Raw genomic sequence first — 24,261 nt, 5'->3', positions numbered from 1 at the left:
GAACTTTTTTGACAAACATTGGCTGCATGCGCTGAATAACACGACAGCAAAAAGAGTTGTGCTTCTGTGACCTGACAGTCACATTTGTATTAAGTAGTGCCTGTTTGATCTATATCCATGGTTAAAATGTAATAGTGAACACAGTCAAACTTACACATGGAAAACAAGATGTCTGGTATGCTTTTACATGCGGTTCACAAGCAAGTTCCCGCAGTGGCTGGCTTGTTATTGCACTTTCGTTCATTTCTACCTCGGCAAAAAAAAAACTGAGCGCTCTTAAAACTAGTGAGCAGAGCAGCCTCTCAAGGTACGTGCGGCTCTTAAAGTATACTACAAGGTGGTGTGAGCTACGATACAGCCATGCTTCATGTGACCTACACAAAACACAATGAACCTTTAAAGAGTGCAATTCAATCACGATGCTCTAAGTGTAAAATAAATTCACACATATGTCACTTTATTCTTCATGAGCATGAAGCATTTAGTGGGCCTGCAACTCAGTAGCCACTGAATCATGTCATGCTTGGTACGTTAGTCAAGACGTCATTTGCAAAAACAAAAAAATTATGGCCTTCGAAATTAAATTTTGTTGTGCTCTTTTGGTTATGCTTCCCTAGCCTTCATCCGTACACCCGTTATCTATGAGTACAGCTGTCACGACAACATGGTGAAGTGATAGTCAGTATTTTAATTTATTGGCCATATTAACCCCTTCCGTGCTGTTGACGAGCTGGGTTCGTCTATGCTTTTCTGGTAAAAACGTCCAAGAACAAGCTCAGCTCATAATGGAACTTTTAATGTTCTAGCAATGCCATGAACAAGCTGGTTTCGTCTCAGTGATTTGTTGTGCTTCTGGTAGATGGCAGCACAGAATCCATGGGGCTGTGCAAGAACTAGTGAAATTATTCTTTCTGAAGAAGAAAAACATGTTGACAACTGGAATATTTACCTAACTTTGCCATTTTTGCTCAGAAATTGGTACAGTAGTGTAGCACGAAATGGGTTATGCAATTATCATTCTTAGCCTACTTCGCCCACTTTAGCGTGCTGCTGCTGTTCGCTATCTAGCTTCTAAACCATCGCTCTTGCTCAAGAAACAAAGAAGAAAATTACATGTCCGACTGATAAAAGTGAGAACACGTGCTTTTCTAGCCGGCAACGAAAATTAAAGTTTTATGCCAGAAAAAGATGCCTATGTAATCACACCATAGTTCATTTGAAGTCGGATGCGGTGGACCTCAATTCTACAGTGCCAGCAGGGCAAAACTGGCTGCACTTGGGAGGCTGCATTTAGCGAAGCTTTCTTTATGGCGTCCAAAGCTGTAAATATTGTAGTCTGTGGTGGCCAGCGGTACAAAATTGGCTGCAATTGGGAAGCCACATTTAATGAAGCTTTGGTTGCACCATCCAAAGGTCTAAACACCGTGGTCTGTGGTGGCTTTGTGGTGGCTGGGTGTTTTAATGCGATTGGTATTCTTAGTCTACTTCCCCGCTACAGATTGTAAATAAATGTGTCTTCAGCAATATGGTGTGCAGCTACATTGCTTAAATGATAATCGCACTAATAAGATATATTCTGCTAGGCGTTCTCCATGATATAAGGATCTTGAAAATAAACGGCGTGAGCTTGTACTTTTCTGCTGCTTGCTCTTCACTCGAATGCACCTCATTTCCTTCTCTCAGCTCACCAGCAGTTCCAACCACTCAGAACAGTATAAAATGTTGTACGTGTGCAGGTGTAGATAAGGTCTCAGTAGAAAACACTCCATTTGTGTCCATAACCTAGGAATGTTTTCTACTGAGACCTTACCTGAAGTTGCACATGCACAACATTTGATACTGTTCTGAGCAGTTGGAGCTGCTGGCGGGCAGAGAGAAGGAAATGAAGTGCATTCGAGTGAAGAGCAAGGAGCAGGAGAGTGCAAGCTTGCACAGTTTCTTATTGAGCTCCTTACATCATACAGCACACAGCAAGAAGTAGAGGGAAACTGGAGGTGAATGTCCAGGTTTAGAAGCAAGTGTATGTGGGTGGCTCAAGTAATGCTGCTACCGGTGCCGGTGCAAGGCAAGAGCTGACAGCAGACGTGCTAGTTATTCAGACTGCTCTAAGTTAATCGATTACTATTTATTTGCATCGATAAAACATGGGAATTAACAAAATTCGCTATTTAAGAAAGCTCTTTGCTTCAACCACAATGAACTTGACTGGTTAAAGGTTCAACCACACATGCATGAACTAACAGCTCTTTGTTAAAAAATTATATATTATGTTTCACAGGCTTTTACTCCAAGTGATAGGGGAGAGCTACTGGCAGAAGCCTTTTTCCTGGCTAGAGCAGGCCATCTGAGCTACATGTCTGCCCTGAATCTGAGCAGATACATTGTCCAGGAGAACCATTATGTCCCATGGTCAATATTTTCCACGGCAACTTCCTTCCTGCATCACCGCCTCACTGGCACCGAGACTGGAAAGCATTACAAGGCAAGAGGCAGATTTTTTCATATACTTTATTAATATTTTTGAACAGAAGAAGCTACTCCATGCAGCTTGATTTTGTTAGCAAAGGATAAAGTAACAGCTGATTACAAAAGAGCTATCCACAGCCAAGAAGTAAAAATATACAAACAAGCTATTTTGAAAATTATATGGTCTTTTTTTTCCAGGCATTTATCAGAAGTTTACTCACTGAAGCTCTCAAAGGTGTTAAGTTTAGTGACACAGGAACTCATTTAGAAAGGTAATGCTTTTCTTTTCACCAAGTATTATTTGACTTACTGAATGTTCTGCTGTGTGTTGCTTCCTTTGCTAAGTTTACTCCTATCTTTTGCAGGCTAAGGAGGGCAGCTATATTCAAAGTCGCTTGCAGATGCGGTGAGAAAAGTTGTCTCCATGTTGCCAGTCATGCTTTCAAAACTTGGCTGAATGGAGAATCGTAAGTGCTGGTCATCTAGAGACATACTGCTGACTTCACGGCTAAACATAATGTAAAAATAACTAATTTTAATATTTGTTTTCTAGGCTTGAACCAAATTTCAAGAACATTGTATTTCACTATGGCATGAGGCAAATCGGTGATGAAAGCACATGGCAGCAAGTGTTTGAAAAATATCTTCGGGAGCCTAACCATGCAGAAAAAATTAAAATAATGACCGGTCTTGGACAAGTTCAGGATGAAGTTATACTCTCCAGGTATGTACACGGAAGGTTTTCTTCAATATGTGAAGTGTGCAATAGGCCTAGAATGTATAATATCTATGATTCTGCTTCTCAAAACATAATTTGAACCAGACACTCGCAGAAGCATGTTGAAAATTTACATTAATTCTCTTGTGGTATATATAGGGTCAATAATTATCTTGCTCTTGTGAAGAAAAAATGAAGGTAGGAGTTGCACGTTTCATAAATGTGCACGTAACATTCATATAAAATGTTTTTGTATCGTATGTGCATAAATATAGTTTGAGTTGGTACTGCTGACGAATCAGAAAATAAATCATGATCCCGATCATGAGACTGAAATAATCAGAAGGATAAGAATGGGCTGGGGTGCGTTTGGCAGGCATTCTCAAATCATGAACAACAGGTGGCCACTATCCCTCAAGAGAAAAGTATATAACAGCTGTGTCTTACCAGTACTCACGTATGGGGCAGAAACCTGGAGGCTTACGAAAAGGGTTCTGCTTAAATTGAGGACGACGCAACGAGCTATGGAAAGAAGAATGATGGGTCTAACGTTAAGGGGATACGAAGAGAGAAGATTGGGTGAGGGAACAAACGCGAGTTAATGACATCTTAGTTGAAATCAAGGAAAAGAAATGGGCATGGGCAGGACATGTAGTGAGGAGGGAAGATAACCGATGGTCATTAAGGGTTACGGACTGGATTCCAAGGGAAGGGAAGCGTAGCACGGGGCGGCAGAAATTGAGGTGGGTGGATGACATTAAGAAGTTTGCAGGGACAACATGGCCACAATTAGTACATGACCGGGGTAGTTGAAGAAGTATGGGAGAGGCATTTGCCCTGCAGTGGGCGTAACCAGGCTGATGATGATGACCCCCGTATATATACATACATACACCCACCCTATATGTTTATATCCAAGTCCAAAAAAATTTATTGGGTCCAATTGTGTTTTCAGTGGGACACAATTAGACATTTTTGTGTTGCCAAAACCTTGTTGTGTCTGCTTGGTTACAATTGAGCATCAATGTGGGTACCGTTTGTAGTAATAGGTATGACGGGGCCTCACTCTGCGTCCAACTGGCTCTATTTGAAGCCAAAGGGTTGCATGTTTAGATAAATGCTGCTGTTGTTCAGAGATACATAGAGGAATCTATAAATAACTGCTCTTATCAGGACCCTAAATGCCAGTTCGTCTTAATGGGACTCTATATGCTGATTGATGTCACTCGGAATTGACATGAATGAATAATGCTATGGAACAACAAAATAGTTAATAGAATGATAGCATAATTAAAATTCAACTCCTGCAGTTTTGTATGATCATTGGAAAGCAGTTGCAGGAGTTGAAAGAAGTGTTTATTGTTTACAGTTACAAAATTTGCTATACAATATTATATCTATTTATTTTAAACACTAACAATACTTAGTGATATAAATTTTCTTGGCATATATAGCATGAGAGTGAGGTTACATTAAATGATATGGTGGACACCTCTTTGGAATGAATAACTTTGTGCATGAGTAAGCCTCTGTAATTGAATTTGAAATGATCTTGTTTGTGAGCAATTCAATATCACAAGCATCAAGGAAGTTTCATTTTGGCCAATCAATTGGAAACCGCAATGTTTTTTTTTACTGGGATTACAATGCTAATTAGCTATTGGCAGTGTAACCATATCAATGAGCTTAAATGAGAATATTTTGGAAATGTTATTGTATAATTTGATGCATAATCTGTCATTAATGTGCACCAGTACGAGACTACCTGCACAGCTGCGCTTCTCTATGCAAAAACCACGAGGTGTTGTGCCCCAAAGCCCCACAAAGCCAAAGTTATGTGCACTGAGTGGCTGTGCACAAGTGAAGCCACATGGGCACACATAAGGACAGACAGAACGGTTGCACACTGCACAGCACAATATGAACTTCAACAGCATATGTGACATTTGGTTCATCATCACTCTGTTGATGTTGTGGATCATTAGTGCATTAAATGGATGTACTTAATTCGTTGCTCTGCAACCCCCTTGTTCGTTCATTGCGTTCTCATTCTCTAGCAGAGCCTCATCCCCTCCATCACATGAAAGTGGGAAAAATAAAGTGATAAAGTGTATTTTTGCGTGGTTACAAATGTAACAAAAGATGCTTTCTCAGGGTAGTAGTTGTGCTGACAAAATTTTGCGTTGTATTTGTGCGAGTAGGGTACTCCCATTGTTTTGTTCTCTCAGCATCATTTTTGAACACGTCTGGCATAATTGTAAAGACTCACTGCATAACTTCAATGCTTATTCTAGATACCTCAACTTTACTTTTGATGAAACAAAGATAAGAGGTCAAGATATTGCTACAGTTTTTGGGACAGTTGTAAGTAACCCCAAGGGGCATGATCTTGCTTGGAACTTTTTAAGAGATAACTGGAACTCCATAATCTACAAGTAAGTGGCAATGCTGGAAAGCATGCTTCTAATCAACCATTACCAATGATTACGTGTGATTCCTTTCACTTTTTTCATTTTGTTAGGTTTGGCAAGCATTCTCGCATACCAGGAAAATTGCTTCGTGTTGTCTGCAGTGATTTCAACACTCCTGAGAAGATGCAGGAGGTAACAAACCATTGCTAGTTGCTACACCTAAGTTCTATGCTTATAATCAATGGTATGGGTGCAGCGCCAGAATATTTGTGTATTGCTTTATCTACAGATCAAAGAGTTTCTCAAGGAGCATCCTGAAACAGATATGACAAAGCAGTCTCGGAGAGAATGCCTCCAAGATGTGGAAAACAACATCAAATGGATATCAAAGTTTGAGCCAAAAGTTGCAGAGTCTTTACGTGGATTGCTCAGTTGACCGCTGTAGCTCTGCAAGCAGTTGATGACTTTACACTAAGCCAGTGTCTATGGCTACAAGAAAATTTGAAACAAATATCTCATTTGAACTTTACTCTGTTAAGGGATACAGAATGAATGGCATGCATAGACACACTGGGATTGACAAAATTTTTTGATGTACAGTTCTTTAGATATAACTGATGATGAAGTGGGGAAACATGCGATAGCTTAGGTGTGAGTCAAAGAACAACTGTTTTCTTACCAAAGTGATTTTACAGGAGTCATGTAAATAGTTATTTGTACATACAGTATTTTATTGTGAAAAATTATCTTGTTTCCTTTTCTAGAGTATACATGCATATATTAATATAGTACAACATTTGCATTTCAAGTTGCCACTATTGTCTGTACTGTAAGCAAAGTAAGCTGCCATGATTGTGTGACTGCCAGATATACACGATTAAATTGTAAACAACTTTCACAACTTGCGTTTCATATTTCATGAACATTACATTCCTTTTCACGTTAATGGACACTTACTATAAACTATGGGCATAAGTCATACTTATAGCATACTTTTAAATCATACTTATAAATCATTGCCCTATACCAGGACTTCTCACAACATAAATATTTCAATGAAATCACAGGCGTGGTTTCCCATTTGTTAAATTCAAGCCATTTGTGAAAGGCAGTTCTGTGTATCTGAAGATGTGCTTTTTAGAGAAAATGAAAATGTAAACCCTAGCATTCAAAGTTATTTGAATGTAGTATGAAATATGTGTGCCTGGCAAAACATTCATGTTATCTGTTCAAACCTAGGTGCTCTTAGTAGCACTGTGATGATAGTGCAGTGTGACAAAAGAACATGTAAAGGGGCACATTAATGCTAAGGCTATTTATAATGCAGTATTTTTATAGGATAGTTCTATCATTTTCACATATCATAATTAAGTAATACAAAAAATGTGCGCTCAGGTATGGGCACTTTTAGTGCAATGTTTTGAATTTTGGGGGTAGACTCTCTTTTCTTCATTGAATATCATTTGTTAACTTTCTGTGCAAGGGTTAGTCAATATATGAGCCACGAAATGGAGGTAGAAAAAAAATTATTGTCAGTAAATTACTGCATGTGTAGGCATGCTTCACCATAATTTTATCCCAATTCGGAAACATGTCCCATCATTATATGTGTAGGTTTTTTTAAAGCCTGAAGTAAATGACACTCATAGGTTGCTTTTACAGTCACATTCGCCACAATCAATAGTAGTTAATACTTTTTCGAACCTTGTACTTTATTTGAGTCAGTCATTCAATGTGCTGGAGTTGGGTTATGCATTGAACCCGAACTATACAGGCCCCGTGTCTGTCATCACATGTCCTTCTTCACATATCAGTTGCTTCCATATGCTATGCTATGGTCTTATATTGACATGCATGGGATGACAGTGATGTTCTTCGTCTGTGATGTTTCTTTCATTTTTGATTGTGCACCCTTCACCATACACTGAGAGCATTTCTCAGCATTTTCTGTCCCGCCAGTCTCTAGGCTTGAAGGAAGTGCCAATTTGAGCGCTCCTGTCCTACACTAATGCAACATATCTGCTATCTAAACTGGCTGCAGCTGAGGTACTGTGGTGGCAGACTTTGATTTTTTCATGGGTGCCATTATTTAGCAGCAAAAGGTGTATAGTTTAAACTTCAAGTAGCTTTGTGTCTGAAAATTTGTGACTTGTATATTGACTCACCCTCATAAATACATGCTAATGCATTGCATTAGCCCTGTGTCTAGTCTAAATAGAAACCATATATACCATTGGTACACTTTATATGGTACTATAACAGTTGCTCTTCAAAACTGAATGTTCTGTAACATTTGAAGGTTGGTTGGATAATAATTCCAAGCCTGCAGAATGATTGCCATTGTTCATGACACTGTGGTCAAAGAGTACAGTTTTCAAGTGACTGTTGTGGACTGCCCTAACTCCTCTTATCTGCCAAGTACTTCCAGCACCCTTGAATGTGCCTGCATATGTTATACAGCTCAGACTGTCCTTTAATCCATTTGAGACAAGCTGACTTCACTACTTCAGTACGGGCCATGTGGCACCTACTTCTGCTATCATGCAGTTCTGCTCATGGCAAGATTAAAGCTTTTGGCTCCCTCTATAATGTTTACAGTATGAGATAAAGACTGCATTCTATAACAGAAATTTGAAGTAAACAAACACTTATAATATATATATATATATATATATATATATATATATATATATATATATATATATATATACAGCCTACAAAACCTTACAACAAAAGTTGACCTATTGGACGTATTAGATTCTGAGAAAGACAAGGTTGTTAGTTACGCAAATATAATAGGAAGGGTGCCAAACAATTTACTTGTGCTTTAGTCTTGAGGGAAGCTGTGTGTGCTTTGCAAATTTTTTTAGCCTCTAGCATGTATTCAACATGTGAACCTCGATGTAATTAATGTTGGCATGGTGAAATTTCAGTTTACGTGCAGGAAGTATCAGCAATCGTGCAAGTCATGCTCTGATAAATGCTGCTATCTGTTTTGACTCACAGAGCACCACAAAGTGTGGCACGCTCCAGCAAATACATGCAGTAGTGCAAACAGAGCAATTTAAAATGGTAGAATCAGAAATTTATTTGGAAAAAGCTAGTAAAATTTGCCAAAGGGCAGTTTCTTTAATGGTAAAATGGAGTGTAATGCATACTCTTTTTTATTTTCTGTGGTTGACTGCAGTTTACCAATTTTAAACGCACCGTTATACATAGTAGGAGTTGGCACCATAATTTCAAGGCAGCGTAGTCGATCCTGTCCTATGTTCACATAATTTTCTGACTTACGGAAGCTATGCCCTCTGTAAAAGTGATGCTTTGGGCATCTTGGAATCCTAATCTATCACCCGGCTTAACTTAATATTTGCATCTGAAGCACCTTAAAAAATTTTGCATATACAAGGAGAAACTAGAGTAAACAGGAAGGTACAGGCACTGATTTGCTGCTGCTTGCATAATCTTACATCGTAGTACATATTACGTCAGGTAAACAGCAAAAAATAGGTCATATATTTGTGCCATTGTCACATTCACTTCACGTTGGAGTAAAACACAGGCACCTAAATTCCAACTCTTGTCTTATATTCATGCCCATAGCAACTAAATTTTTATAGTTCTGCAAGGAGCATCCAGTGTTCTTGTATTTCAGAGTTTAGAGCATTACCGCTGAAATTTTCATGTTTATTTGCTCTGGAGGAAGAAGCAATTATGGGACAGTCTGTCTGGTGTGACCCCTTTGCAATACATTCATGACTGCTTTCCTGCATATAAAAAAAATTATCATGGTGAGGAAGTTCGTACTGCAGTGAAAGCTAGGTGCATTATGGTGTTACATAACGCATGGTCATTTCCTGCAGACCTGTAGTGATCATGATCATGCAGACCTGTGGTGATCATCCAGTGGATGAATTTTCGCTGTTCAGGGACACTAATTTAAATGCACTGCATAGTCTCCTTCTGTAAAACTTGGGTCCTTCCTTACCTCTAAAAATGTGCATGCAGCGAATAACATCATTTGCTCGCATTTAGTTTATTTGTGAACGTTTAAACCATACATCACACAGTCTAATATTTATGTTTATTTGTACCCAGTGAAGACTGCCTACAAACAGGCTGCCGTCCCCGTGACAGCTCAATGTGCCAAAGCGAAAACTATGGCAGCTGTGAATAAAGTGGCTTATAATGATTTTGCTAATCTTTTGTACTAACAGTAGATGAAGTTGCCAAGAAATGCTGAACTTGTCTGGAAAGGTTATTTTAAATAGCGTGTGAACCATTCAATCTAGAATGACAAGTAGCTTTGATTAAATTGTTTTCTTATGCTACAAAGCTACTTCACATTGCAATGTTCCTTCTACTGCATTAGTTGATATACTTGTCATTCCTGTAGAGTTTCTCAGTCTATGACATGTTTAACTGCAGTGAAGTTGAAGTTGATGTAGCTTTATCGGAAACTAAAATGTGCTACATTTCCTCATTTGTGATCAGCTTATGCTTTCAAGTTTCTTGTTTTGTCAACAACCATAAAATTATTTTGTCTGTGCACTCCTGTTAGAATAAAGAAATTTGATGCGACATGTTTGCATGTTTTATGTGAAATGGCAAGCCTTTAGTCATGTTTTGGTCTCTTCAGTATTTAAAATTAAAATGATATGTCACTGAAACAGCTGGTCTGTTTTCTATAAAATGCTCATATTTTACATGTCGTGCCTTTCTCCTTATGCACACACCACTTGGTTGGCAAATATTCTCTTTATTTTCTCTTTTCAAAAAGTCAGCAGGGTTACCTGACTTGCATAAGCGCTGTGGTTCTTACTGCCAATTGCACATATGCTCCAATCAGGCTGTGGTTCAAGGCAGCCCTAGGTTGAGCACGGAGTAGGTCAAGAACTATCTAGAGATATAATAAAAAAGGTGCCCGCTTAACATTTAATAACACGCTACTGAAACCTGAACGTATGTCAGAAATAGTGAGAATGGGAAAAAGCAAGAGAAATGGTCCGAGACAAGGGGAGTATTTGGCAGCTTCCCGTATGGAAACATACGCTAGCCCAAGACGTGCCATCACGCCTGTGTCAGCCTGAGAAGAGCAGCTGGGTATAGTAACTCCCGACCCGTCAAGGGAAGCATTGCAGTTACCTTTATCCCATGCCGAAGTGTATCAAATATTCAATAAAATTGGTAGAAAGGCTGAGTGAGTGATGAAAATACAACATTTGGCAAGCTGCAATAAACACTGTGAAATGAAGCAGCTTAGGACTGCGATATTGTGATTTTCACCAGGAGATTCTTTTGATGGAATTTTAGAACGCCTTCAAAAGAGCAGGTTTGATTTTCTGTTTTTGTTGCAAGGAAATAATTTACGAGGGAAGACACCTTTTACAGTGTATAGTTAAAGAGGTAAAAAGTTTATTCTGGCCTGGTTTGTTGAACTAAAAAATATGGCAACCCCCTATAGTCTTGCTCACTCCACCTCAAGGCCTGAATGTCTTAGTCAAAAGGTCCAGGAAAGTAATGACAAACAAGATGAAGTACCTAACCATGCCTAAATGTCTAACAGTGTGAGATGCTTAATATGTGGACAAAATTATTGCTTAAATAGTTGGTTTACAATGGCTTGCAAGATGACCATGATGCATGCTAACAACTAAAGGTTAATTTTTTGATTGTGCAGAATAAATGTTGCTTTGCAAGTGGTAAGTTAACGTCACGCATTAACAAAAGCGTAAACGTAAAAGAAAAGAACCATGACACATCCCCGCAGGATTCCAATAGGTCGGATAAAAGATTATTCACTGATGAAGCAACAGAAGAATCGCACAGCCTTTTCATCTGTAAATCTTCAATTATTTGCATTCATTAGCCTACAGACCTACAAGATAAGGTTCTTCAAACAGTGGTGTTGAATGACTTGTTTTACTTTACCTGTGCTGTGTTAAACTTTCGTTTAGGCATCTGCCTGCAACGAATATTGCTCTTCACAACTCACAAAACTGTTGCGGAGTTACTTGGTGGATTTCGAGTTTGGCTTTTCCTCCTTGTTAATATTTCGGTAAAATATCTCACTATAACGAAGTTATAAACATGGCAGAAATTACTTGGTTATAACCCTTGCCTGCCCTCACTGCCTACACATTGCCCTCGGGTGGTGGAAGGAGATGCTGCTGTTATTTACTGCTAGGTAAGCCGAAAACAACACAAGAAACTGCAGCGCTTTGCCAAAAGACCACGAAGGATTTTAAGAATGAAATTATTTTAGCTCCCATTGGCGGCGACCTCTTTGAGCCAAAAACCAGAGCCGTTTACGAGAAGAATACGAGGTCATCCGGGTGACCCGCCAAGACATAAAATAATGTGGTCTCTGGCCCCAGCCTTTTATACAAGACTGCATTACAGGACTGCATTACACTCGCTAGTTACTGCCCAAACAAGTTACAAAAAATATTACTTCCAAGTTCTTAATGTTCGTTCACAATATCCCTAACATCCAATATTCCAATATTCCAGTACGCTGGGGTTTTATTTGTAATTTCCGATAGTGATGTTCAAAAGGCAGATACAGGACACTATATACTTCCTTGTCATCTTTGGCACTGAGCGCTGAACGCCAGCGGCCCGCTTGCTCCGCGGCGCGGGTTTTGCGTCACTTCGAGAGATGGCGCCTTCAGGCGCTTCTGCACGCCGCGGTGGCTTAGTGGTTATGGTGTTGCGCTGCTAAACACGTGCACGGTGGTCGCGGGATCAAATCCCGGCCGCGGGGACCGCATTTCGATGGAGACGAAATGTAAAAAGCCGGTGTCCCGTGCATTGGGGGCACGTCCCTTGGTGGTCAAATTTAATCCGTAGTCCCCCACTACGGCGTGCCTCGTAATCAAATCGTGCTTTCGGCACGTAAAACCCCAGAGTTCATTTATGTTCTAGCTGGGCAGTGCTCTCTGTCTCCCTGGCGACTTTCGCTGCCTGTCGTGCGGCGTTTAGCCGTTTTTTTTTCTAGCTGGACAACGTCCATATGGACCAGTGCACAGTATGGCGTGGTGTGAAGTGGTGTGCCGTTGCGAACATGCACTACATCCGTTTTAAGATTGTGGCTAGTATCATCTCCAACCAATCTTGTTTGCTGGTGCCATTTCATGCTTACATCCAATGTCGATTACGGGAGCGCCAACAATTTTTTTTGTACTTACCATCAGATAAGGCAAAGCACTAACTTTTGATTATCCCGCCACGACGCACGAAACAGGCGCCCATTCCTAGAAAGCGCCTGCGTGAAGTAATTTGGTGTAAAACGGCCGCACTGCTTTTTTTTATTTTGTGTACGGCCGCTACACAGTTTCGGTCTGTATTCATATTGTTGTGGCATAGTTAAGCGCATCCATCCTCTGTAGTGCTCAAATTTAATTATTCTGTCCGTTGCAACGTGTACTAGGTGTGCCATGAAACGATCGATTGGTTCATCGTCCATGCGCAGTCGGTAGATCTCTGTTCCAGTAATTGATTTTCCAATGTTAACCCAGCTGCAGCGTTACAAAGCAAAGCTTGATTAAATGATTAGATATCGTCGATTTACCCGTCAAGAAAAAAGCATGCATCCACTTTAGATAATAATGTGAACCAATTCCTTCGTTTCTATAGCAAGAAAATAATAAGTGATAAGCGAACAAATTTACACCACCCTACACGGACGGCACCATGAACAGCTAGTATACCTCTGCCCAAATTATTCCCGTCGTCCACACAAGTAGGCGCAGTGAGACACGGGCAACTACTGGGAACGTTGAACCTCTAAAACACCAACGTTCATGGACTTCAGCCTTCTCTACTTTCATTAGTGATTGCAAGGTCAATCCGAATCAAACGTTTGAATCATATTTGGGATAAGGACGATCAACGTCAAATATGCGATTGGAAATGAATGTTTAGCAGCGTTTGGTCCGAATTTAGATATATCTGAATCGAGCTAGTTCGCGATCGAAAGTGCCCCCGTGACAGCTGTATAGTGCACTCGCCCGACTTTCTTCGTGACGAACGAACCGCAAATCATGATCTTTCTAGCAGTGATCGTTCTAGCGGTTTCGGCTCGTTGTCCGATTTTAAGCAGCCAGACCAAGTGTGATCCCGCAAGTGTCTTTTAGGAATGAGTGCCTGAACATCAACAGTATCGCTCACTGTAGGCACGCCGATGCCATTTGCAGTAAGTTAATAAACAAACAGATTGCACGGGGAGCAATGCAAACGAGCCTGCGCGCGAAGACATGCCCGAGTAACACTACGGTAGCAAACGAAAAAAAAATGCTGGCTCTCCCGTAATCGAGGGTAGATGTAAGCATGAAATGGCTACCGGCAAGGCAGATTCCTTGGAGATTATACTAGCCACAATTGGTTAAGTGCATGATCGCAACGCCACACCCCACCACATCACACCGTACCACGCGATACTGTGCACTGGTCCATATGAACGCAATAGTTCCCTGTCACAGACAGAACCTCATTGCAAGTATCGTCTCGGTCAAACGGCCATTCGCGGCGCGCCGGACGCTTCCAGCGCACTGGACGCGCCGCGGAACTCGCGGACCGCTGGCGTTGAAAAGAGCTCTCAGTGCCAAAACATGACAATCAAGTGTATAGTCGCTATTAAAAATTACAAATAAAAGTTCAGTATACTATACGTTACAGCTCGAGTAATATTATGAACAACCTTAGGAAGAACTTAGAAGTAACATCTTCTGTAACTTGTTTGGGAAGTAACTAGCGCACGTAATGTGGTCTTGACTAGTTGCCCGGATGATCTCGTTTTGTTCTGGTAACTTTTCCGGATGTTCTCGTGTGAGTGCTTGGATAACGGCTCTGGCTTTTGGCTCAAGGTCACTCGCAGGTCGCCGAAAACGGGAGCTAATGCATTTCACGCTTAAAATATTGCTGCAGGAATAGCTTAACGTTCTTTTAGACCTGGTAAATTTTTCAATTAAGACTGCTTGGATTCCGTGGCAATCGAAGCTTGCCAAAGTAATAATAATGCTTAATAAACAAGAGGGAGGGCATACATGGGACAACATTAGGCCTATTGCGCTTTTGTCAACCGTAGTAAAGTTAATTGAGATGCTTTACCTTCGTATCACGAATTTTTTTAATGATAATTCATTTCTTAGTCTCTGTCAGCTTGGTTTCAAGGCCGGCTGCTCCATCTGGCATGCCCACGTGGACTCAGACAGCCGAATACAACTAGCTCGATGTCATTATGAAATAGGCTGCCTTAGTTACGCTCGATATCGCTGTATCATACGATATACCGTGGAGCACACTCTATTGATAAATCGGCTAGCATCCTGTGGTGTTCCTGGGTATAGAATAAAGTCGATTCACTCATTTTTTAAGTGATAGAGAATTCTAGTGCTACAAAAGCGGCTTTTCGTCTTCTAGGTATAAACAAACAAAATGAGTATCGCGAAGCTCAGTCCTTTCTCCTATCCTTTTTAATATTCTCATGAGCACATTTCCCCTTCATGAAGCGATTACTTATGTCAGTGGCGTACCAACTATTTCTCGAATGAGGGGGAAGGGGGGTGGGGCAAATCGCAAATGATTGCTATATATATATATATATATATATATATATATATATATATATATATATATATATATATATATATATATATATATATATATATTTATATATATATATGTGTGTGTGTGTGTGTGTGTGTGTGTGTGTGTGTGTGTGTGTGTGTGTGTGTGTGTGTGTGTGTGTGTGTGAAATCTCAAGATGAGGCAGGGACAAATGGCAACGAGTGCCCCACAGAGGTCCCGGATCGCGTCCAGTATCAGCAGTACAGCGCACATAAAAATTGCACATTTGCTACAAAACAATCTTAATAATTCAACAAAAAAATGTATTTGATGTTTAAGTTTAGAGCACAAATGCATCGCTAGCTTATATAATATTATTGCCGTGGTTATACGCAACGAGGTACAATCAACCTATATTAATTGAATGATTCACAAGAAAAAAAGTCAGCAGATGCGTGCGACCTTGGAGATTTATAACCTAATTTCCAGCGAATCTATTTCTTTCGAGCAGTTGCAATAAAAGTTTCAGTATCTTGTAATTATATCGCATAGTTTAATACGCTGCCCGTAAAGATATGACGGTTCCGTTTGAAAACTTGACCGCATATAATGCTTTGGATCACTTCCTGTTGGGAATTTTTTAAAAGGCAGTTATTCATCAATATACATGTTACTTCGCCATTGCATTTACCATGGTGTCCTCCCTCCCTTCCTGCCCCCCTCCCCACTCACTTTCCGCTAGATTTGATATCGGTTGAGTTCAATGTTCTCTCAGGGTAACGGGATAAATTTCTTGTTCGCAAAACACATTCCTAAAGCTCCGGATCGCTTGCATGCGTAATTTACTGAAAATGCCATAATTATTCCCCTGTATATGAAGTTTATCCGCATATTGCCCGTAACGCGCCCTTTATATTCGCCAAATATAAACAAACTATTTTGTTTAGTTCAACGAGGACATCGCTGAAACAAAGTCGGAACCTTTTATGACGCCTGAAAATAAGGAAAGAAAATCGACGGCTCGGTAATTATTTGCAACGCTTTTAAGTGGACGCGGAATGTAAAAATTTTGTCAAACATTGCATAATTACCATGACACTCCCCTTTCCACGAAATATAAACCTGTTGTAATCTACAGCTATGTCGGGAAATCGCGGGATCGAATCCCGGCCACGGCGGCCGCATTTCGATGGGGGCGAAATGCGAAAACACCCGTGTGCTTAGATTTAGGTGCACGTTAAAGAACCCCAGGTGGTCAAAATTTCCGGAGTCCTCCACTACGGCGTGCCTCATAATCGGAAAGTGGTTTTGGCACGTAAAACCCCAAATATTATTATTATGTCGGGAAACTGGGAAGCATAACTGATAACGACTGTATCCCATGCTCTAACATTTGAATAAGAATTTTTGTAGAAGGTTGTGTTTGATGCAACCGTATTTAACTTCGCACAGAGAGTTTCCATAGCGTACGACCAATTTTCCCTAAATTTGGTCTTAGTGACTTTTAATATTCTCCCAGGGCAGCGGGTTAAATTCTGCCCCACTCGTTAGACGCGCTCACAACACTCTAGAGTGCTTGCAGGCGTAATTTATTGTGGCAGCACCAACTACCCGTCTACTTCAACCTTTACCTCTAGATCACCCATTATCTTGTCCTTGCAGTCGGCAAGCATAAGGAAGCTGCACCCTTTAGTTCAGTGAGGACACCAGGTGAACTTAAAGTATCACGCGTGGAAAAATAAAAATATGAGGGTTCAGTAAATATTCGTAACGCCTCTAAATAAGCCAGAAACGTTAAAACTGCGCTACACATTGCACTTAAAATGCTGACTATTCTTTCAAAGTAGAAAATATCTGAAACGCAGAGTTCTCTTGGGACATTGGAAAAGCTAGCTAATAGCAGCAGCGTGATACTTTCGAACAATTGCTTACAATTTTTTTTTGAAAGGCTGTATTTGATGAACACGCATTTACCATCGCACCTAAACTTGGCATATTGTTCCCATTATGTTCGCAAAAATTTGACCTCAGTTGCAATTATGCCAGCGCAGCCGTCAAAGTTTTACACTGCTCGTAAAACAGAATAATAACGCTATGGACCGCTTGCATGCGTATTCTACTGGAAAATGCGAATTTAACTCACTCATTTGGAACATTGCCCACACATTGGCCATACAATGCTCTAATTTTCCCCAGACTTAAACAGATGCCTTGTTTAGCTCACCGTGGACAACGGAGAGTGAAACTATGAATCTCGTATGATGCACGAACAGTTGGGAAAACGGGGATTTAGTAATTAACTGCAACACTTGCATTTAAAGCAGGAAAGTGAAAGTTTCGCAATGCATTGCGTTTAAAGTTCTCTCCAATGTCACGGAATTTCAACGGTCTTTCATGCTGTTGTTTTAGGAGTCTGGGAAACATTTCGATTAGCGGTAGTACGACACTCTGGAACGCTTCAATTAGTAACTTTCTACAAAGGCTGAGTCTGTCTGGCACCTTGTGCAATTACCCAAAGGAAACAATGTTGTGTACGCGACATTCTGCCGCCCACCCGGCAGCAGCGACTCATTCGAACTGGTATCTGAGATGCTATCTTTTGCGCCTAATAGCATATTTCTATGGGGTGATTTCAATTTTCCGGGCTTCAACTGGAGTGCCGGATGTGTGGCTTTAGAGTTCGAAGAACTGTTCGGATTAAATGAATTGCAGCAGTACGTGCTCGAACCTACGCGAGAAAACGCAATTTTACACTTAGTACTTTGCAATGAACAAAACTTAGTATCAAAAGTTACTGTCTGCCCAGCTATTAGTGACCACATGGTAGTTGTCGAAGAACTTAATATACAGCGAGTACAGATGGCGGTAATTCCACAAAGAAAAGCGTATAGCTACGACAGAGGAGACTATGCCGCTATTAAAACCGAACTTGAAAATTTCTATCCTACTTTCCGGTATCTGTCAAACGCACGCTGCCCATTAACTTTGTGGTGAGCATTTCGTGACAAAATACTTCAAATAGTCGAAATTCGTCTTCCATGCAGGTACGTGCGGCAACAAAAAAAAAGCCTTGGTTTAACGTAGAAATACGTAAACGTATAAGGAAAGCGAGACGAACGTATAAATGCTTTCTGCCGACACCAGTCTGGCAAATCAGAAGCGCTTGCAAGAGATAAATAATCTATTGAAAGCAACAATTAATTCTGCGAAAGATACCTTCTTTGTTAAATTAAACAAGGAATTAAAAGAAAACCCAAAATCGTTTTGAATATATGTAAAACAAAACCGAAAAGAAGACATATCCATACCATCTTTAACTATTAACGGCAAAACCTGACGTCAGACTATCAGATGGTGGAATGCTTTAATTAGTACTTCCAATCCGTGTTCTCGCAGGTATCTGCTGGGGAGACTTCGTATTTGAACAACTCAAATCAGGGCAATATGATGCCAGACATTGCATTTGATGTTAGTGGCGTCGATTCTTTATTACGCCATTTACACCAAAGAAAAGCAATTGGACCGAATGGAATACCCCCAGTGGTCCCTAAAGAGTGCCATAGCATCATTGCTTCGTATTTAACGATCATCTATGAGCTGTCTTTTGAAACAGGCCTCATCCCCCAAGATTGGAAAATGGCAAGCGTGACACCAGTTTTTAAATCGGGCGATAGAAAACTATAGGCAAATTTCACTAACGTCGATATGTTGCAAAATATTCGAACACATTTTATATAGCAACATATCTGCATTCCTTGACTCAAACACGCAATTAATAGAATTTCAGCATTTTTAACCTAAAGCCATTGATAACAATAGTCATGTAGACGCGTTTTTGGTGATTTTCAAAAAGCTTTCGATACTGTGTCCCATAAGCTCTTATGTGTAAAGCTTGTTGCATTAAATGTAAACGAAAACGTCAAAATTGATACGAAACTACGTAAACGGAAGAACACAGCCTGTCGTCCTAAACAACGCCGTATCTTCACCAATAACTGTTTTTTCGGGCGTTCCTCAGAGAAGTGTACTGGGACCCTTGTTATTTTTAATCTACATAAACGACATTGTCGAACTAATTACATCACCCATAAACCTATTTGCCGATGACTGTGTGATTTTCAGAGAAATTACAACTGAAAATGACATAGATACTTTGCAAACAGATTTAGATAAGGTAGCCAACTGGTGTAAAAAAATGGAACATGAATTTAAATATTCAGAAGTGCAGTAGAGTAAGTTTTTCCAGAAAATTTTCCAAATCTCAGCACCGATATAAGATCAATGGCCATCTTACCAGCATACAGCCGGAATACAAGTATCTTGGAGTCTATTTCACCGAATCACTCACTTGGCATAAACATATTGACACTGTCACCAAACAGGCAACACGTAAAGTTAAAGAAACTTTATACGTCTTACATGTCAAAACAATACTTGATTATGCCTGTGTAATATGGGATTCCTATTGACATTGCCTCATTAATAGACTGGAAAAACTACAGAACCAAACAGTAAGGTTTTTATTTTGTAGTAATTACAGCCTGTACTCTAGCGTTTCAGAAATGAAGGCCACTTTAGGATGGGATCTGCTACATATACGTAGGCAGAAGCTAAGGCTCAAACTATTGCACCAAATATATAAGAGTCAGACAAGTATCCATCGCTATAACTATCTTCTGGAACCAGATTACATATCGACTCCCTGTGATAACAACAAACAGATCTCAGCCTATAACTGTAGAACAAACAATTTTTACTACTATGTTTCCCAAATCAATTAGACAATGGAACAGCTTATCAAATGATATAGTAAATGTGTCAAATAACGAACTATTCTATTCTATGCTGTGACGGCGCTCTTGTAAAACAACTGCATGTGTTATATATCCTGAAAACATGTTCATTTCACCTTACTTATATGTCTTTCTCTAAATGCTATTGTAGTGCTTATGTTTGTGAGATATCTGTGCAAAGGATTTTCTGTTTTACTGGTTATGTTTTGTTCCTCCTACGTAATGCCTTTATGGCGATGCAGGTACTGCGTAAATCAGTAGTTTCTACAACCTAATACGCCACGTGTACTCTCAGACACATACGGCCAAGAAATTGTCCCATGGTATAACGCCGTGAATGTGACGAAAATCACGAGTTAGAAAACGACGCTGCCTCGTTTGTACAGGTTTTCCTTCCTGATTTCTTGACTGTTGCATTTGTAAATCTCCATGGTCTATTTTTATGCGAAGCATATTACGAGAGCTCAACCCAGCTCCTCAGGCGCGGCGGTGTCGCCTTCAATGACCTTTAGTCTGACCTTCAAGGCTGACCACGTGACACCGTGACGTCACGACAGAGGAGAAACGGGGCTCCAACTCGCGCCGTCGCTCGCGGCGTCGCGGCGGTATATAAGCAGCTGCGCTTGTTTCTAGGTGGCTTTGGCTCAACTCTTGCAAGATGGGCTGGGTGGGAATCGAACCAGGGTCTCCGGAGTGTTAGACGGAGACGTTACCACTGAGCCACGAGTTCGATGCTTCAAAGCGGTACAAAAGCGCCTCTAGTGAATGCGGTGTTGCCTTAGAAACGAGCTGTTTCGTAGGCTCAGGCGTGCGTCGCTTGCTCAGGCGCACATTTCGTTGCCGCGCCGAACGCTGCGTTGCTCGACGCTCACCGCGTCCAATGCGGGGCGCGTAGTCGCTGCGCCGTAGCCCATTGTCTTACACCCCTTGGCGGGTCGACGGGAACGCTGTCGCGTTCCACTCTTGAAGGCGAAGCAGAGTAACGCATGAGTTGTTTCTTCGTCTAGCCGAACCAAATATAGCCAAGCAACAGCAGTTCACCAGGCTAAACAGTGGTTCAACAACTAAAATAAAGGCTAGTATGCTTCGCATCCTGGGCTTAACCTTAGCTAAGCCACAGCCATTTTTATATCCATCCTTTGGATCCAATGTACCGTCTCTGTTTCTCTTGTGTTCTTTGTGATGACTCCGGGTTGTCTATTTACACTTTCAATTGCCCTGTACTTGGCGGCCAACTTTCTTGAGCCCTTCCTCCGTTCCGTGTTTACACTTTTGAGGTACAGATATTTGTGCACTTAAGCCCCCTGCTCATCTCTCCTGGGCCCAGTTCCTCTCCCGTGCGCCAGGGCACGGAGGAGTGCGAGTGACTCAAGCTCCAAGCAAAATTGAAGTTCAAAGCGAAGGTACCGCACAATGCCCACCCTTTGCCCAAGAGGCTTCCTCGGGGGCATACTAGGACGGGCCCAGCTCCCGATGAAGACGTCCTCGCTAACGGCAGGATTCTGAAATGCTCCTAACCTTAGACCGTTTCCCTACCTTCCGCAAGGAGTCCTCAATGCTACCTAAACGTTAGGCGCCCCTCGGAAGGCCACCGCGAATTCTAAAAGCTTCCTTTCGCCTTCCCTGCGGAAGGAGCGCCTCACCAAAGGAAGTGTAACGTTAGGGGCTTCTGGTTTCGAGATTACTTAAAATATTTGTAATGAATTGCCAAGGTAAAGTGCGTGGACTGTTAAAATTGCATTTCTACTTCTATACCGGAGCATAAATTCTATTTCTTTGGTTAATAATGCAAAAAAAAATTCAAAAAGGATGCATATGGCAGGAAAGAAAACTCAGTCTAGCAACTATGGCAGCATCATAGTTTGGTTGGTCAGGCGTCACTTTCTTTTTTTTTGTGCGTGCTTCTCTGAGCTTATGAGGCATTCTTCCTGAGTCATGTCATCTACATCGCGCCGTACCTTAATTGGGGTAAAGCGGAAAAGGCCAAGCTCGTCTCCCTAATCAGAACCGGCCTCAAGCGCGTGCTCGGCCTTCCGCAGTCCACAAGCACTGAGAAGCTGCTGGAGCTAGGACTCCATAACACCATCGATGAGCTAATAGAAGCTCACACAGCGGCTCAGATAATGAGGCTTTCATCCACTAAGCCAGGGATTAAGATGTTAGAAGAAGCAGGAATCCAACCAAGACATGAACCGGCGACCAAAGTTAGCTTGACCCGGGAAACCAGAGCTCGCATCATGGTTGACCCCGTCCCGCGAAACATCCACCCAGTGCATAACCAGGGTAGAAGATTCGCGAGAGCCAAGTCCATCCTTAAAAATGGCTGTGGCTTAGGTAAGGTTAAGCCCAGGATGCGAAGCATACTAGCCTTTATTTTAGTTGTTGAACCACTGTTTAGCCTGGTGAACTGCTGTTGCTTGGCTATATTTGGTTCGGCTAGACGAAGAAACAACTCATGCATTACTTCTTCGCCTTCAAGAGTGGAACGCGACAGCGTTCCCGTCGACCCGCCAAGGGGTGTAAGACAATGGGCTACAGGGCAGCGACTACGCGCCCCGCATTGGACGCGGTGAGCGTCGAGCAAAGCAGCGTTCGGCGCGGCAACGAAATGTGCGCCTGAGCAAGAGACGCACGCCTTAGAAACAGCGCGTTTCTAAGGCAACACCGCATTCACTAGAGGCGCTTTTGTACCGCTTTGAAGCGTTGTACTCGTGGCTCAGTGGTAGCGTCTCCGTCCCACACTCCGGAGACCCTGGTTCGATTCCCACCCAGCCCGTCTTGCAAGAGTTGAGCCAAAGCCACTTCTCCTCTGTCGTGACGTCACGGTGTCACGTGATTTCATGATCACCGCCGCGCCTGAGGAGCTGGGTTGAGCCCTCGTAATATGCTTCGCATAAAAGATCAATCAGCAGAAACTAGATGCCCTCTTTGTCGATGCTGCCAGATATGACAGTGGGGATAAGTTCGCTGTCTCGGCGGTAGACGCGGGGGGCAACCTGGTCAATGCAGCCTCTGTTTATACTAAGTTTGCCCATGTGGCGGAGGAAGCGGCGATCGCTCTGGCTTTTCACAGCTCAAAAGTTCCCGCTATCGTCTTCTCGGACTCGTGCACAGCGGTTAGATCCTTCTCGTCCGCCCTCATATCTGACCAAGCGTACAGTATTGCGATCAAAGCACTTCAAAGGACTAGGGAGAGTACCGAAGGAGGATACCAAATCTCGTGGTTCCCAGCCCATCTAGATAGCTCAATTAACCCGCTTGGATGTAATCCTTACGAGCAGACCCACCGGAGAGCGCGCGATTTCACGCACCGCGCTGTCGCGGGTAGCCAGGCTTGGAACGTGGTCAACATCCACAAAGATCCATTATGTACATTCCACGAAATTGTTTCCCATTATCGAATAGGCAGGAGGACATTTTCACCCCCTCACCACAAATTGGACAAACCTCAGACTACCACATTAAGACTCCTGCAAACCCGTTCGTATCCCACTCCTCGGTCCCTTAACAAGATAGATCCTGAACACTCACAGTCGTGCCCCAAATGTGGTAATGCCTCATGCTCCTTTGACCACATGCTCTGGCTGTGCCCAGCCCTTAACGCCTCTCCACCCATCACGAAAGAACAATGGCAAGAATCTCTCAAGAGCAGCAATCTCCGCATTCAACTCCAGGCTGTCCAGAGGGCCCACGACATTGCGGCGGGACTTGATCTCCCGGTTCCATCGTGGGCGGAGCCACCGACTTGATCTTCGGGAGCCTTCGGTTTTGGCTCCCCGAGGTCTCAGTCCCTCAGGACTCAAAAAGTTCTTGTCATGTCATGTCATGTCATGTCATGTTTCGTTTCGTGTGTGTGTGTGTATTTGCCGAGAATACCCCATTACTGTTTCGGAAGACTTCTACGTCGTCTCCACCGGGACTTTTAATGGGTGTATGAGTACAATCGGTGCACCCAGTAGCCCCAGGGTATCCTCCAATTGAATAGAACCTGGTCAATACTACCTTCGCTTCACTGGCGTTTGGCAGCCGAGCGTACTTGGGATAGAGACGTAGGCATGTCAGCTGTGTCACCTCCCAAATACATCGGCACACAGAGGGTTGTCCTCACGAATAAAAGCTAAAGTAGAAATAAATTAATAAAGAACTTAGTTTCCTTTGCTGGCTTTAGTGTCTTCACATGGATGCTTTGGCGCAGGTGAAAAATATGTTGATATGCTTTGCTGGGACATGATGGCACTAACGAACCACCGTAACGCTTCGTCTGATCGGACCTCGCTGCATGCTTTGTCAACTTGCCTGATAGTGT

The 24,261-nt window shown here is 41.9% G+C and overlaps 1 protein-coding gene across 5 annotated transcripts in view; it reads left to right on the top strand.

Moving 5' to 3' along the window:
• The window catches only part of LOC135897826 (uncharacterized), a 237,810-nt gene extending 229,562 nt beyond the window's left edge, over positions 1-8,248 (top strand). For all 5 annotated transcript variants that reach the window (XM_065426534.1, XM_065426533.2, XM_065426532.2 and 2 more), the window contains 7 exons: positions 2,279-2,482; positions 2,665-2,738; positions 2,832-2,933; positions 3,020-3,190; positions 5,479-5,619; positions 5,706-5,787; positions 5,885-8,248. In XM_065426534.1, coding sequence (XP_065282606.1) covers positions 2,279-2,482; positions 2,665-2,738; positions 2,832-2,933; positions 3,020-3,190; positions 5,479-5,619; positions 5,706-5,787; positions 5,885-6,031 — 921 coding nt within the window. In that variant the 3' untranslated portion in view covers positions 6,032-8,248. The remainder of the gene's footprint in view (positions 1-2,278; positions 2,483-2,664; positions 2,739-2,831; positions 2,934-3,019; positions 3,191-5,478; positions 5,620-5,705; positions 5,788-5,884) is intronic.
• Positions 8,249-24,261: the final 16,013 nt, after the last annotated feature.

The sequence above is a fragment of the Dermacentor albipictus genome, chromosome 1 (genome assembly GCF_038994185.2).
Source record: "Dermacentor albipictus isolate Rhodes 1998 colony chromosome 1, USDA_Dalb.pri_finalv2, whole genome shotgun sequence".
NCBI lineage: Eukaryota > Metazoa > Arthropoda > Arachnida > Ixodida > Ixodidae > Dermacentor > Dermacentor albipictus.
The sequence above is the reverse complement of the archived record's forward strand: the minus strand, read 5'-3'. Positions and strand labels throughout refer to the sequence as shown.